The sequence below is a fragment of the Oncorhynchus tshawytscha genome, linkage group LG30 (assembly GCF_018296145.1).
Source record: "Oncorhynchus tshawytscha isolate Ot180627B linkage group LG30, Otsh_v2.0, whole genome shotgun sequence".
Classification (NCBI taxonomy): domain Eukaryota; kingdom Metazoa; phylum Chordata; class Actinopteri; order Salmoniformes; family Salmonidae; genus Oncorhynchus; species Oncorhynchus tshawytscha.
This window is the reverse complement of record NC_056458.1, coordinates 19,606,586-19,622,222: the sequence shown is the minus strand read 5'-3', so window position 1 is coordinate 19,622,222 and position 15,637 is coordinate 19,606,586. Positions and strand designations below refer to the sequence as shown.

The 15,637-nt window shown below is 46.2% G+C and overlaps 1 protein-coding gene across 2 annotated transcripts in view; it reads right to left on the bottom strand.

Annotated features, from left to right (window-relative positions):
- Positions 1-6,166: 6,166 nt before the first annotated feature.
- LOC112228590 (nuclear receptor-interacting protein 1) overlaps positions 6,167-15,637 on the bottom strand; it is a 62,300-nt gene continuing 52,829 nt past the window's right edge. For both annotated transcript variants that reach the window (XM_024394040.2, XM_024394041.2), the window contains one exon: positions 6,167-13,011. In XM_024394040.2, coding sequence (XP_024249808.1) covers positions 8,628-12,539 — 3,912 coding nt within the window. In that variant the 5' untranslated portion in view covers positions 12,540-13,011 and the 3' untranslated portion in view covers positions 6,167-8,627. The remainder of the gene's footprint in view (positions 13,012-15,637) is intronic.

The window sequence follows — 15,637 nt, the reverse complement described above, 5'->3', positions numbered from 1 at the left end:
GCTGCTGCACTGAGGCTCTGACTGCTCTTAGGGATCATTCATATTTCACTCACTCAGTTTACATGTATTCACTTGACCATCAATATGCAGGTTATACAAAATGTGTTATTTTTAACCTCATCAATAATGAACAAATGTTAACTCTGTGTGTATTTGAGACTGGTTTCATTGACACAGTAAACACACTGTCTTAGTAAACAGAGTATTTATCCAGTAGTACTAATAGACCATTAGATGTTCAGTCCGCTCCACTATCACAATAATCACGGACCTCATCTTAAAACTCCACTCCACACATCAAGATAATTACTCATTTATGACATTAAGTAATTACCCAAACGTGTATGCGCCCCCAGAGAGGCCTGGGGAGCAGAGAAGGTCAAAGGGTCAAAAGGCTATCAGGTGTGATTTAAAACAAAGAACTGAAATCATGCTGCCAGTTGTCATATTTACAGAGGCCCTTTGAAAAAGGGGGTCATAAAACGGAGGGGGGCGGCTCACAGCTGCAGGGCAACACATGATCCCTGGCTGCCGAGAAACAGAGGGCTGTCAGGCCGAGGGGAGGTTCAGAGGTCATGACCTTTGGCATTTAAGGCTCCAGACTTCACAAGAGGTACATCTTCAAAAGCCAAGGCCCCGTTGGGGAAACTGGTTAGCGATGGAAAATGAACAGGATTTTCCTCGCCCAGTTGTTTGATTCTACTTTTTGTATTATTATTTATGTTGGTTCACTTCAACTTTTACTTTCCAACTACATCCATTCATTGAAGTATTAAAATCATATAATTTAAAAGAGATGATCTATTGATCTATTATATCAAATGAAATACTTTGTATTTATTATACAAGAGACAAAATTCACAAATGGCAGAGTAATGTCTTAAGCGTAAAACGAATAATTACTCAATAATACATGCTTTCTGGGAATGCTATTAACTCCAGAAGTTTGCTGTCAGAGGTATTACATTGTAAATGCTCTTTTAATCCACCTGTCTGCGTATTTCAAGACATGACATATAGGGTGTAGTGAGATACCCGATGGGTTGGACAATTCTCTTGTCACTCATCTTGAAAGAAACGTATACTAAAAACATAGAATCCAATCAATCCGCCATCATTAACACAATGGAAAAACCGAAAGATTTATTATTTAAGTATTGAAAGTGTGTGAGCTACGGAGACAAACAAAATGGTGCAGTTTCAGGCCATGTGGCGGAAAGAGATCCGGACGCTGGAGATGGGGGTTGTGCGCTAGTGGGTCTGGGCAGCTGTGATGTAGTTGATGTTCGTATGATGTTGTTTGTATGTGTATGTTTTGTATTGTTAATAAAAGAGAAAACGTTAAAAATATATATATATTTTAAGGTATCTTGTTACTCTTTATTTACATATTTACTTCTAATTGTAAACTTCTCATCAGGAGGAGCACCTGACACCCTTGGTCTAAATGATGTCACATGACACAAAATGTTAATTGCTGTGTGTGTTTACATAACATGGGAGGTCAAACCATGTGCTCAAAGTTCAAACACTAATAGAGCTGCAAAACTAACAGTAATTTACCAAAGTTACAGGAACCTTTTCTAATTTTGGTAATGAAACAGGTCATCTATGGCCGGAGTTTCCAAACCTTTTGGCTTCGTGACCCACCAATTGAGATGTCTGAAAAAACAGAGCTCTGTTACCCGACACGAGCCCAACGGGCCAGACACTATACATCGGGTTAGGGCCGGGTAGGGCCTGTTTAAAAAATAAATATATAACTAGTGTACGGGCAGGGCTCGGGTATCACTAAATTGATCAATAACATTTTGAAGCAGAGCCATTTTCTTGTGCTCTGCTGCACAGTACAGTCATATCTGACAAAGATCATAACATGGTGTCAGAAGTGCTTCATCCTCATCAAATATAAAACAGGAGAGATTATCTCACAGAAAATAATGTTCCTTGAGTTTTATCGGAGGTGAGTGAAGAAAAGTAGCCGACAGCTAACTGCTCTCTCCATGTCTCTTCATTGAGCAGTGCAGCTCAGGCGGAGCTGTTTCTATGGATACTCACAGAATAAGAGATGCCATGAGCAGAGCACATGCACAGCGAGCTGCACCCAGGGAGCGAGTGACAAACAGAGAGCAGCCAATGGATCTACTAACTGAGGAAATTATTTCGGGTAATGCCGGGCCTTAAATTTGGCAGACGCAATCGGGCCTGTTTAGGGTAGGGCCTGAACGTTGCCGGAATGGGTGGGGCTCAGGCTGAAAATGAATGCCTGTGTAGGGCTCTAAAAAAAACATACACAGACCAAATAATATATTTTTTTTAATGTTTGCAGCGTAGCCAAAATGTTGCAGTTTCAAAGCTAATCTCCTGCAATTCCACACGTCCTGCCATGAAGCTGAAAGAACATTTTGCAGTTTTAAAGCCAATTTCCTGAAATTCTTTAAATGTTGCCATGGATCTGAGAGAAGTTTTTTAAACTCATTTCCCATAATTCTATGCATTTATGCATGGCTAATGCTGTGTTCTTATGCTCAAACATGATAACAAAATGGGGGCCTGATTGTCTAGCTTTTACTTTGTTGCTTGTAAATTCCCAAAGATTATATGCTATTATTGAAAAATACAGTGCATTTGGAAAGTATTCAGACCTCCTGACTTTTTCCACATTTTGTTGCATTGCAGCCTTATTCTAAAATGCATTGAATCGTTTTTTCCCCCTCATCAATCTATACACAATACCTCATAATGACAAAGCAAAAATGGGGTTTTATCAATTTTAGCAAGTTTATAAAAAACAAAAAACGGAAATATCACATTTACATAAGTATTCTAGACCCTTTACACTGTACTTTTTTGAAGCACCTTTGGCAGCGATTACAGCCTTGAGTCTTCTTGGGTATGACGCTTCACGCTTGGCACACATGTATTTGGGGAGTTTCTCCCATTCTTCTCTGCAGATCCTCTCAAGCTCTGTCAGGTTGGATGGGGAGCGTTGCTGCACAGCTATTTTCAGGTCTCTCCAGAGATTGGGTTCAAGTCTGGGCTCTGGCAGAGACTTGTCCCGAAGCCACTCCTGTGTTGTCTGTGTGCTTAGGGTCGTTGTCCTGTTGGAAGGTGAACCTTCGCCCCAGTGTGAGGTCCTGAGCGCTCTGGAGCAGGTTTTCACCAAGGATCTCTCTGTACTTTGCTCCATTCATCTTTGCCTCGATCCTGACTCGTCTCCCAGTCCTTGCCGCTAAAAAACTGCCACCACCATGCTTCACCGTAGGGATGGTGCCAGGTTTCCTCCAGACGTGACACTTGGCATTCAGGCCAAAGAGTTCAATCTTGGTTTCATCAGACCAGAGAATCTTGTTTCTCTTGGTGTGAGAGTCTTCAGGTGCCTTTTGGCAAACTCCAAGCGGGCTGTCATGTGCCTTTTATTGAGGAATGTCTTCCGTATGGCCACACTTAACATAAAGGCCTGATTGGGCAGCCAGCTCTAGGAAGAGTCTTGGTGGTTCCAAACTTCCTCCATTTAAGAATGTGGAGGCCACTTGGTTCTTGGGGACCTTCAATGCTTCAGACATTTTTTGGTAACCTTCTCCAGAACTGTGCCTCGACACAATCCTGTCTCCTGCTCTACAGACAATTCCTTCAACCTCATGGCTTGATTTTTGCTCTGACATGCACTGTCAACTGTAGGACCTTATATAGACAGGTGTGTGCTTTTCCAAATCATGTCCAATCAATTGAATTTACCACAGGTGGACTCAAAGTTGTTGAAACATCTCAAGGATGATCAATGGAAACAGGATGCACCTGAGCTCAATTTCGAGTCTCATAGCAAAAGGTCTGAATACTTATGTAAATAAGGTATTTCTGTATTTTATTTTTAATACATATGCAAAAATTCCTAAAAACCTGTTTTCGCTTTGTCATTATGGGGTATTATGTGTAGATTACTGAGGATTTTTTAAAATCCATTTTAGAATAAGTCTGTAATGTAACAAAATGTGGAAAAAAGTGAAGGGGTCTGAACACTTTCCAAAGGCAAGTATAGGTTTATTATTTTTTCTACTTACTTAATATTTGACTTTAGAAGTTTACATTTACACTGAAAGTGTTTTCCTATCCCAAAAAATAAATATCAATGTCATCCTGCGACCAAATTAACACAAATGGGTCCCGACACACAGTTTGGGAACCACTGATCTATGGTAACTTTGGTCATTTATACTTGAATATGTTTTTAAAAATGTATTCATATAGTATACATTTTTTATATCCGTGTAAATATTGTCCACGAGTTTCTAGTGAATAGACCATATGGTTCAAGAGAAAATCACCTAATTAATGAAAAAAGCATCTAATCAACAATTGCATTATTTTCAGTTAACTCTGCAACTCTTCAACTATTGACATTTTTTTACAACTACCACCAGTTTGTCCCCAAAACATTTACAGCATAGACATACGGACATAGTAAAATAAATAAAAGTAAAAGAGCATATTTCATGCTGAAACCCTTATAATAAAGACAAGTGGTATTCACTAAGTTGATGGGGTTTATGTTTAGGATAATGTTTTACAGCTTCGTCATTCAAATTTTTGTTTTAATCATCTTATTTGATTATTTGATATATTTCACGTGATGAGGTCACACAGAGGGTGAGAGATAAAAACAGACACCTGTGATAATTTGATGTACCCAAAGGTGACACTAGACGTCCTTGAAAGTTACAAAACTTCTGGTAGTTTACTGGTAGACTTCGAAAGTTTCCAGTAATATACCCTCCCTTTGCAACCCTAAACACTAGCATGAACGGGGTGACTGAACATCTGTGGGGAGGTTCATCAGAACAATCACCATGACAACTAAAGACAAATGTTGGCCCTGCATGGTCCCCATGTGAGAAAACAAAACCATTTGATAAATCAAAATAATACAGCATATATAAAAACAACAGTTTTAATGAGCATCATCCCAATAAAAAAGTGTTGGTTTGAAATGATTTGTGAACTTTTGTACAGATGAAGTACCCTCTTGTAGTGGGAAGCTGTGCAGATCTTTGACAAAGTTTAGAATTTCATGATAACAATGCTCTGGACTGAGTTTTGACCAAATATACACTACTGAAACAACCAATGCCTGGAACTTGTTTTTGAGGCTTCTGACTAGCCTATGAGAAATGCCAAGTTGTTTGACTCAATTTGAATCACTGATGACCTGCTGTGCTGCATGCATCCTTCTGGCCCCATGTCGAGGTCAGTGAATCAAAGGGTGAAGCACAGACAAACAGCTGATTGTCAAGTTCTACACCTTGACCTCGGTTTAAACTTGTGCCTCCTTTATGCTCACTGCTGTTTTGGCAGTGGGATTAAATTGAGGGGTTGTTGGCCATTCAGGGCTTGATAAGGATCTTGGGAAGTAGAAGTTCACCCAGGGGAAAGGCTACTGAGAGTTTAAAGAGAGTGCAGCCAGTCATGGGAGGATTAAATAAAGGGGAAGCTAGTCAGGCTTGGACTGCTACGGAACCGAGCAGGATTTCAAAAGTGCACTGTCTGCAGACGGACAAAAACCCGACTGTTCACCCACAGGACTTCAACATTCAGAAAGTTTGGGTTGAACTTCCTTTCACCTTTAAAAAGCCCCTCTCCTCTTTCTCTTCCTCTCTGAGTACAGGCTGTTTTCTGTCCCTGACCAGAGCTGTTGCTTCATGAAAGGGATCATCAGGATGTCTGGAAACAGGACTTCAGGTGTTTTATGGCGATAATATAATGTGATCTATTTTAGTCTGGGGGAGAGATGTGATGTGGATTCAGCTTCAAAGGGTATACCATGGTGCATGTATCCAGGGCACATCTACTGAACTCCACTCCTGTCCTCCTTCCTTTTAATGCCTTTCCTGCCTTGTGAAGATCTGGCAGAGAACTGACCAACAGAGAACTCAGAATCAAAGTTATCGGAACTAGATGACGTCCTCAGGGCTTAGAATGCACCATGAATGAGGAAGCTGAACAGCAACTGACTCACACTGACAATATGTGTACGGGAATATAGACCATTTAGGGAATAAACAATGAAATCAATCATATCAAATACCGTAGTAATATAATAAGTTATTATAGTTATATTATAGTTAGGTAAGGTGAATATCGTAAATGAAACAGGAGCATAACTCAGTCAAGCATTTTAGTACTTTATTTTGGAGATATCAGTGCAAATGAACACCCAAAAAAATGCAAACATAAAAAATGAAATAATGTTTCAGGTTGTCACATGGAAAAATGAAACAAAAACTTTCTTTTTGCTACAAATGTATGTTTCAGATGCTCAATGCCAGTAGGTCTATGATTGTACTTCATACCACTGCTCTGTCATCAACCAGTAACAGAAAATAAAATCACAAAAATATTCAATGCACGTTTATTTTCACACATTTTCTCCACTTGCTCAACAGTCTGTGGTTATTTAGGGACTGTTCATGTTCTAAATGACCCCCTCTCTGTGATAAAAAGACCTATTTTAAGACTTGACATTTTGCCCCATCACCAGTAGGGATACACAGGTAGTTCCCATGCGTCTGCATGCAACAGGCAGCAGTGAGGAGAGTCAGACAGTATTACACAACACAGCGCAGGATAGATTATCATTTTACCACATAGAGACACATGCAAAGAACAAACCAACCAAAAAATGGGCATAGCAACCTCTGTCATTTGTATGTATGTACACTATTACGCATAGAATTCATATTTACATTTTTCCGGGCATTAAAAACTAGGGTAATATATTTTTCTTCACCAATACAAAATAGTTATCTTTCATAATGAAAGTACTATTTACACAAATATATTTAACCATTGTGAAAATCTATTAATAATAGAAGAAACGTACTGAATATGTACTTCATATGTATGTGTATTAAAAAAGATCACATGTAAGACTAAATGGATGACAGCAGTGTGGGAAACTGAAACCAGAAACGGATCAAATACAGTACAATCCAAATAACGAGCTAGAGATCAGATAAGCCCTCAAAACACCAACAATGTCTCAATGATTATTGGGTGACAGGTTCACGTCATATCCAGCTGCTTTAAAATGTACCTGTGGTTTCCTCTTTATTTCCATGCAATTATTTTGACATTTTAATATGAGCTAAGAAAGCGCCAAGAAAGTAAAAGGTGTCTATAAAGCACGAGAATCAAGAAACACAAGATAAGCTTTACAAACGGTCAAATTCTCAATGGATAACAACACTGACAGTTTTTCATTACATGCCATAAACATATTATTTTTAAGGACACCAACAGCTCAACTTTGACAGTGCAAACTCAGGGGTACAATATCAAATTAGACTGCATTTTTTACATTTCAGAATATGCATTTATATTTCAATACCATTCATTTTGAATTCATTGGGAACTAATAGTTATGCAGATGCTGCAGTATTTTAACTGTCGCCCAGAACCTGTATACAACACAGGAGGTTGGTGGCACCTTAATTGGGGAGGACGGGCACGTGGTAACGGCTAGAGAGGAATATGTGGAAAGGCATCAACAACATCAAACACATGGTTTCTAGGTGTTTGATCCCATTCCATTTGTGCCGTTCCAGCCATTATTATGAGCTGTCCTACCCTCAGCAGCCTCCACTGGTATACAACTACTACAACCACCCACAACTCACTGTCCCACAGGTAGGCTCGTCAAAGGTTTTTTTTAAATAACCTTTACTACTACTATTCAGTAATAGCTGTATTACCAGTTGTATTACCATCTATTAAGACGTCACCCCCAATCTGCACTGTCAAAACGTAGCCCCAACAAGTTCATTACATATCAAAGCAAAATGCAATGCGTTGTGACCACATGAGCCCTGTCTGTCAGTCGACATAGTCGACTCACTGATGATCATATAATTCTATCAGTCTTGAGGAGAAGGTGCAGGAGCAACCAACACAGAGCCCTCTAACAGAATTGAACTGTGGGTACCTTTAGTAGATTTGATTATGAACATTGTTCACAGGGTCTTCCTTTAAACGGGTCTCTATCGTGTATGTTTTAATGTACTGCTGTGCTTACCCTGGTATGACTATATTTAGGGTTTGATCAGAAATGTATGCTCTCTGTCTATCTGAAAACTTCCTGTTGGGAAAATAAATAAAGATGCAGTGATTTTTTGGAGTCATCAATAATAAAGGTAGCTGGAAATGTTCTTGATCAATGTTTTACAGGTGCCAACAAAGAGGACACAGAATAGTGATATGTGTGCAATACAGACACAGATCATTGGAGTAAAACCAGACAACTTCTTTGAAAGGTGCTTTCTTTCATTCATTTAAGAATGTGAAATACATACTGTATGGAAATCACCAGTGGGCATGTTCAAATTTGACAATGACCTAATTTTGGTGCAAGTGATTTGACATTCTGTTGAAGTAGAGATATATCGTACCACCCATTCCGTAAACCGAGTCATCGATAATTATGATACAGTAATGAAACGAATGCCTTGAATTCATTTGCTCGGTTCTTTTCATTCAAAATCCTCACTCTTGCATTCCTTGTTGTTATTTCTTCTCATCTAACTACAAATTAATTTGGCAATTTTTTATGTTTTAGTTAATGAAAGTCATTAAAACTACCAATTGTCAGATGAGTCGCTCAGCCTGTCGTTTTTGTGGCTGTGCTTGTCGTTATTGTAGGGAGGGGACAAGGAGGAGTGCTGGGTGGTGGTGGCAGAGCTCAGTTTGTGTTCATAGGCATCATGGCCATCATTACCTGGCTCCTCCTTCACCTTCACTCCCCCTGGCCCTGACCCCTGGGTCCCCTCCGCCTGGTCCCTCCCCTCCCTCCTCAGCTGAGCGCTACCCTTTTGCAGCATGTAGTACAGGATGGGGTTGGAGCGGGTGAGCCGGGGGGAGTCTGGGCTCAAGTCACGGCCCTCCTCCTCCTGGTCTCGACCTGCCCACTGCACCGGGCTCTCCGGCTCCCGTTTCACCGGGGTGGGGTACCGTTTGGGCGAGTCCTGACGGAGTGGGGGGGCTGTGTGACGCCCCCAGGGGGAGCGTTGACTGATGTCCCCTGTCTGGGGGGAGGGCAGGGGTCTGAGGTGGCTGGGTGGCCCTGAGTTGAGGGAGCTATGGGGGTGGTGCCAGGGCAGGGTAGGCAGGTTGAGGAGGTCGTGTTGATTGTAGCCTGACTGATTGAGGTTGAGGATGCTCCCGTTGGCTTTGCCGTTGGTCTGCAGCACAGAGGGGACAGAGGGGCTGGGGACTCCCCGGGGCTGCTGGGACAGCTCCTTCAGACAATTGTCAGACAGGAGCAGTTGTTTGAGCACGTTGAAGCCCCGGCTCTCCCTGGGGAGGAGAGCTTCACTGCTGGGGCTCCTGGCTGGGGCCTCCTCCTCATTAGGGCTCCTGAGGCCCCTGTGGTAATCAGGCTCCTCCTGTATCTGGCTATGGACCAGGCTTTGGACCAGGCTATTGTGGCTGTGGCTGCTTCCAATGTCCACCACGGCCCTCTGAGGGCTGCCATTGTTCAGGCTCATAGCCAGCTCTGAGCAGAGCCGTCTCTTTTTAGGGCTGGGCCCCTGGTGGTGGTAGTCTCTCTGCTCCTCCTTCACAGGGACAGGGCTTGGCCGGCGATCTGTGTGTGGCTGTTTAGCGCTGGTGTAGTAGGTGGCGCTCTGCTGTTTTAGGAGCTGGCTGAGGAGGCCATATTTAGCAATGACCTCTGTGGGCCTGGGCTCTTTTTTTAGGTCCTGCTGGGGTTCAGAGAGCGGGCTGTGCCTGTCGTCATACCCTCCTCCTCCTCCCCTTCTCTTTCTGCTCGTCACATCCTGACATACTGTAGAGGACAACAGGCCTAGAACCTCTTCCCCCGGTTCAGTTTTAACCTTGAATTCTGCTGCCGAGGGCCCCTTGGATCTGTCACAAATGACAGAGGTGCCAGGGGACTTCTCATAGCAGCTCCCCGCTGCTGTCTCCACACTGCACCTCCCACCGGACCTGTCTCTGTCTCTGTGGGTGGCTGGGGCTACGGAGGAGGCAGAGGAGGAGTTCGCTCCCAGCAGGAGCTGTAGTACTGTGCGACGCTCTAAAAGGTTCTCGATCTGGGACGAGGTGGGCGACACCTCCCCCCGGCGACCGAACGACGGTGTGCCGCTGCCCGAGGGCCTGTCTGAGAGGGGGGTAATTGTTGTGTTCCTCTGGATGGGGGCATTGAGCCTCTCCAGCAGAGCCAGAGGCCTGCCACCACCCACCTCCAGCTCCCGTCTGGGTACTTTGCTGGAAACCATGGGTGGGGATGGCGAGGCGGTGCCGCACTGGGCCAGGTTCTGTAACAGTTTACTGGCGCTGAACGCCGGCTCATCTGCAGCTTTCTCAGCAGGGAAGGGTTTAGACTTACACAGATCCAGAGGGCTGGACTGGACATGGGGAGAGGGGTAGGGGGATGGGGTGCTGCTGGGGTCTCGGCTAAGAGAGTACAATGGAAGGCCTGATCTGTCCAGAGGGCTCTGTGTCCTTACTTCCTCCCAGGGGGCCAGTGATTTAAGTGGGCCCCGTGACAGACTGGACAGGGTTGCGTCATGCTGCAAATCTGGATTAACCACAATTTTGTTTACCTTGTCGTTATTCTTGCGCTCCAGAAGGAGCTGCATGAGAGTGACCCTGGGGTGGGACTTAAGGTCTGGGCTCATTTCAATCTCCTTCTTAACCTGGGGGACCTTCGAACCGGAGGGATCTGGCTTCCACTTGTTTAGCAGGGACTCAGTGAGTTTGTCTAAGGAGAAGGAAGAGGAGGAAGAGAAAGCAGTGGAGGAAGAGGAGAGAACGGTAGAGGAGGTAGAGAAAGCAGTGGAGGAAGGGGAGAGAACAGTAGAGGAGGAAGAGAAAGCAGTGGAGGAAGAGAAAACAGTAGGGGCAGAGGAGAAGATAGCAGAAGAAGAGCTGGAGGAGAAAGCTGTAGAAGAGGAAGAGTAAGAAACAGAGGTGGAGGGGGAGGTGGCTTTAGGCCTGGTCTCTGGGGCTCTGGTGCTGGCCCTGCTCCTTATAGAGAGGTCAATGGGAGAACAGCTGGAGTAGGAGCTCTCTGCGTCGCTGCAGCTCTCCTCTCTCTTGGCCAGACTCTTCTCCTGGACGGAGCACTCGCTGTCGGAGGTGACTGAGGAGCCACGGCTAGGGGGCAGGACCCCACAGTCGTCCTCCAGGTGCCCGTTCTTAGTCAGCTGCTTCTGGTTGTTGTGGTTGTTGAGGAGCAGCAGGAGCAGGCTGCTACAGGTCTGGGGGGGCCTGGCGTGGCGCGAGTCAAAGCCACGTTTCTCATTTGTGGGGGTTTGGGGTTGGGTCTGGGTGTCGGTGTGGGGGTTGAGGGGCAGAGGAAGAGGGGTGGGGCAGGGTGAGCTGTGGGCTGGCAGCATGGAGGAGGGGCTCCGCTGCCTTGAGCTAGAGTTTAGTGCCAGGCGGGGGAGTGTTGTTGTCGCTATTCTGTTTTGGGCAGTTAAGGAGCTTTGCGCATCTAGGGCAACGGTGGTGCTGCTGGTGGGCGGAGCCTCTCCCACACTGGGCGGCCTCTTGTCCTGGGTCTGCTGCGTTGCCATGGCGGCCAGTCTGGAGCTGGCCGAGTGTCCCGAGTGCTGGACCTTGAGTGCATGCTCCCTACTGTACTGCTGCAGGTGGGCCTCACTGGACAGCAGCAGGGCCAGCTGACTGCAGGCCACACTGGGCTTGGGCGAGGGGGCAGGGCTGGAGCGGATCTTTACCAGGTTGGCCACAGCCTTGAGCCGTTCTGCACAGGACTGAGCATCAGTGGAAGCAGTAGAAGCGGTAGGGGTAGAAGGAGGGGTGCTGCTCTGTACCGAGCAGGGGGACTCAGAGGGCCTGTCCTGGCTATGACCGTGGCCGTGGCCTCGCCGGCTGTAAGGCGTGCTACCGTGGTTCTGCATCTTGCTCTTCCTCATCAGGCCCTTGAGGCGGCTGGAGGCCATGCCGTAGCAGGCGAGCCGCTCCTTGTCTGCAGCAGGAGGGGGCACAGTGGGCGGGGAGTGCTCGCTGGGGGGTTTGGTGGACTGCTGCGACATGGCTACATTCTGCAGTCTGGAGCTGAAGGACTGGAGCAGGGAGGCCAGCAGGGTGCTCTCCCCAGCATGAGGAGAGCCCTCCAAGGCCCCGTTTTGCAGGTCTCCTCCACCCCCCTGGCTGGGCAGCTCCACAGGGGGGGAGCTCAGCCTCTGGGCTCCAGGCTCATTCCAGGCCCCCGAGCGGAGCAGCCGGGCCTTCTTCAGGTTCTGGGAGACCCCATGGTGTAGGGCAGGGCCGTTCCCGGCCTTCTGAACAGTGACGATGGCGGGGCCGTGGCTGGGCAGCTGGAAGGGTCGGGCCATCTTGTTGACTTGCTCCACCTGGTTGCCGTGCCCTCGGGCAGCCTCTGATCTCCGGGTTGCCGTGGCCCCAGGCCCAGACGCCACGGGATGCATCAGTAAACCTTCCAGATAAGTTAGAACAGCTGAATCCGTGTGTGTCTCAGGGCCAGGCTCCTCCCCATGAGTCATGTTCAATACTAGGATCCCCTCGTATGGTTCAGCACTGCTACTGGGAATAACAAGGTCCACTAGGTCATCAGGTACTGTACTTTCAGATATTGATAAGAGGTAAGTATGCACATGGGCAGGTTCTAGTCTTTACAGATACTGGAATCCATGGGCCCAATGTAAAGTCATCCCTTATCCACAGTGTAAAAAGTCACTAATACACAGAAACTGTGGCCATGACGGGAGCCATTTGGGGGCTCTCACCCGGCCCTCGCTGCCATTCCTGTGTGCCTGTGAACACCGGATGCTCCCAGAATGCCCGGTATAGGCTTATTCAGTGAGCGGCGAGGAGTGAGGTGTCAGCGAGATTTCACCACCACAGTGATGTTGACGCATTCCGTGGCTGTGGATGTTTGGGATGTGTGTCTGTCGGCAGGCCTGGGGGAGGTTCTCTCTGTGGCGCCTTTCCGCTCTCTTGATCTCAGACGGGGACCTATGGGGGGGTGAGGGGGAGAGGAGAAACAGCGTGAGAAGCAGAGATTTGCAGCACGGCAGCACTACATCACATTAATTTCAACACCTTGTCCACCATCCCTGTTACTTAGCAACATTTCAGTTTGACTGCAGACATTTATTTTTTCTTTCAACCGAACCGACGACGACAAATGTAGATTAGGGTCTGATTTTATTCAAATGGGAAATTCAAGCCCACCACCTCGAAAACATTCAGGTCTTCAAGCCGTAAACCCCTCATGGCAATGTGTCTGCGCTGTCGTTCAAGAGTGAAGGGCCTGTGAGAGTTGTGCATCATTTCTTATGCAGCTTGTCATTTCAGTGGATTATCCCCCTCCCTCCCTACTACCACTCCTCCTGCTCTTGAGCATCTCATACTACCATGTCTCCGTTCTCACACAGCACCTGGGTACTCAGTGCGCACACACACACCCACCCACACACCACACACACACACACACACACACACCCACACCCACACCCACACACACACACACACACACACACACACACACACACACACACACACACACACACACACACACACACACACACGCACACACCAGTGCCACAGAGGGTATAATGACTGAATGCTCTCCCACCTGGGCACAGTCCTGGCTGCCCTGGTGCCTAGAGAGCTCTGGCATTATCACCACCTGCCAAGCTAGATCCCTCTCCTGCCCCAGTTGATCCCTGTCTGGACCATATATAGACCCCGCACTTCCATTCTAAGTGTCAGTGACATTTTTAAAAAAGCCCTGAAGGTATTCTAAAAATCAGAACTGCATTGACTTGACATGAGCCTGGTTATTATGTACAACGGCAGAACGGCAGCACAGGTTCCCTCAGTACTGACATTGGCCTCCATAGAGAAGAGACAGGATATGGCTCGGTCTGCCAAATGTGTGTGTGTGTCTGTGTGTATGTGTGTGTATGTGTATCCGGTGCACCTGTCACATTGTGGCTGTGCCATGGTCAGGAGGGCAAGACACTGACACTCAGGCAACTGACCGCCGTTGCCAGTTGCCATGACAGTGGCCCTGAGAGACCAGCGGTATGAACCCTGTCATGCTGGTCTCTGTGGTTACGGGACACGTCCCATAGTCAGGGCTCAGCCGATAAAGGTTAATTAATACAGAGATTTCCCAACGCCACCTCACCTCAGCTGCCTGATTGACCCCCAAAGTCTCTCCCTAAAGCGGCCTGCCTGTTCCACCTTTGGCATGAGTGGACCTACAGGGCCAACGCGACAGGACAGCCCTTCATTATGATGACTGGAGGTCAGTGATGATGCAGTCTAACCTAAAATATGTGGGACAGAGTAGGGTCGCAACGAATGGACAGATAGGATTTAGCCTTATCCCTTAATTATGGAGGTCAGTGATGATACAGACTAACATTGATACAGGACAGTATAGCCCATTATAATGACTGGAGGTCAGTGATGATGCAGTCAGTCTAACCTATATAATGTGGAATGAATCAGCCAGGGCTGACAACAACAATACAGTAGGCTGTCTATAATCTGAGTGAAATCCATCTCCTGGGATGGCCCCACAGGTTGGCACGGCTGCAAAGGCCACCAAAATGGCACCTTTAATGGCACCTTAAAAATGAGCAAGGATTAGTTGTGGGATTACAGTTGATCAGCTAGCCAAACTGAGACCCTTCGATGAAATACTGGGATGGAATAGGAAAAGGAATAAGAAGTGTGTCATTTCAAGTTGTCTGAGTCAAAGCCTTCTTGATGAGCCATCCCACCCCTAGCCCTTAACTCAAGGTTTAGAAGGACCGCATCTGGCCAAGATAAGAAATTACTTAATTGAGGTTGGCTCATCAGCGTAGAATACAGTTCAAGGCCAGATTTAAGCTGACCCAAATCTGACAACAACAAAAGCCAACCTGGTCACCTCAGCCTGGACTGGAGCGACGGACAAGATGACGTCTGCTGTCCTGCTAATCTTAGATGGCAGGATTAGGGCTATTTTCCCGCCGTGCTGGCTGACCCAAGGGCTTAACTCAATTAAAAAAGGAACGTAGTGTTTAGAAGGGGCAGTAAACATGTAAACAAATGTTTACCATCAATATTGTTTAGTCACTTAGCTAGTGACCTGTGTGTGTCATAACATTGGGTTCAAGAACGAGACCATGGAAAAAATGTCCACAAAGGTGGAAGTACATGAAAATGAACTGGAATTTACTCAAAACAGAACCTAGTCTCGGCTGGTGACACTGTATTTTAGGCTTGACTCTGACCTTAGCTTTAAACCACCAAAATATTTTCATCAACTAGAAAGATGTAATATAGGGTTATAAGGCCCATAAAGTGGAAAGTATAAAAAATGTAAATCTAAGTGTAGGTAGTGGCCCTGTCCTGTCTGCGGATAGGCAGGGTTAGCTGGGACGTTATGAAGGACAGGGCCCTTGACAGCAGCCATGACAGAGCTGAGGTCAAAAAGTCCTGGAATTTCAGTGGCAGCAGCAAGAGAAAGAGTGTGCTGTAGGGCTGGGCAGTAAACTATAAAAAACAATATACCGGTATTCATTCACAGACTGGTTTGGAATTTTACTTTACTTTCCATAATGGTGTTTTAAAGTTTGATTTG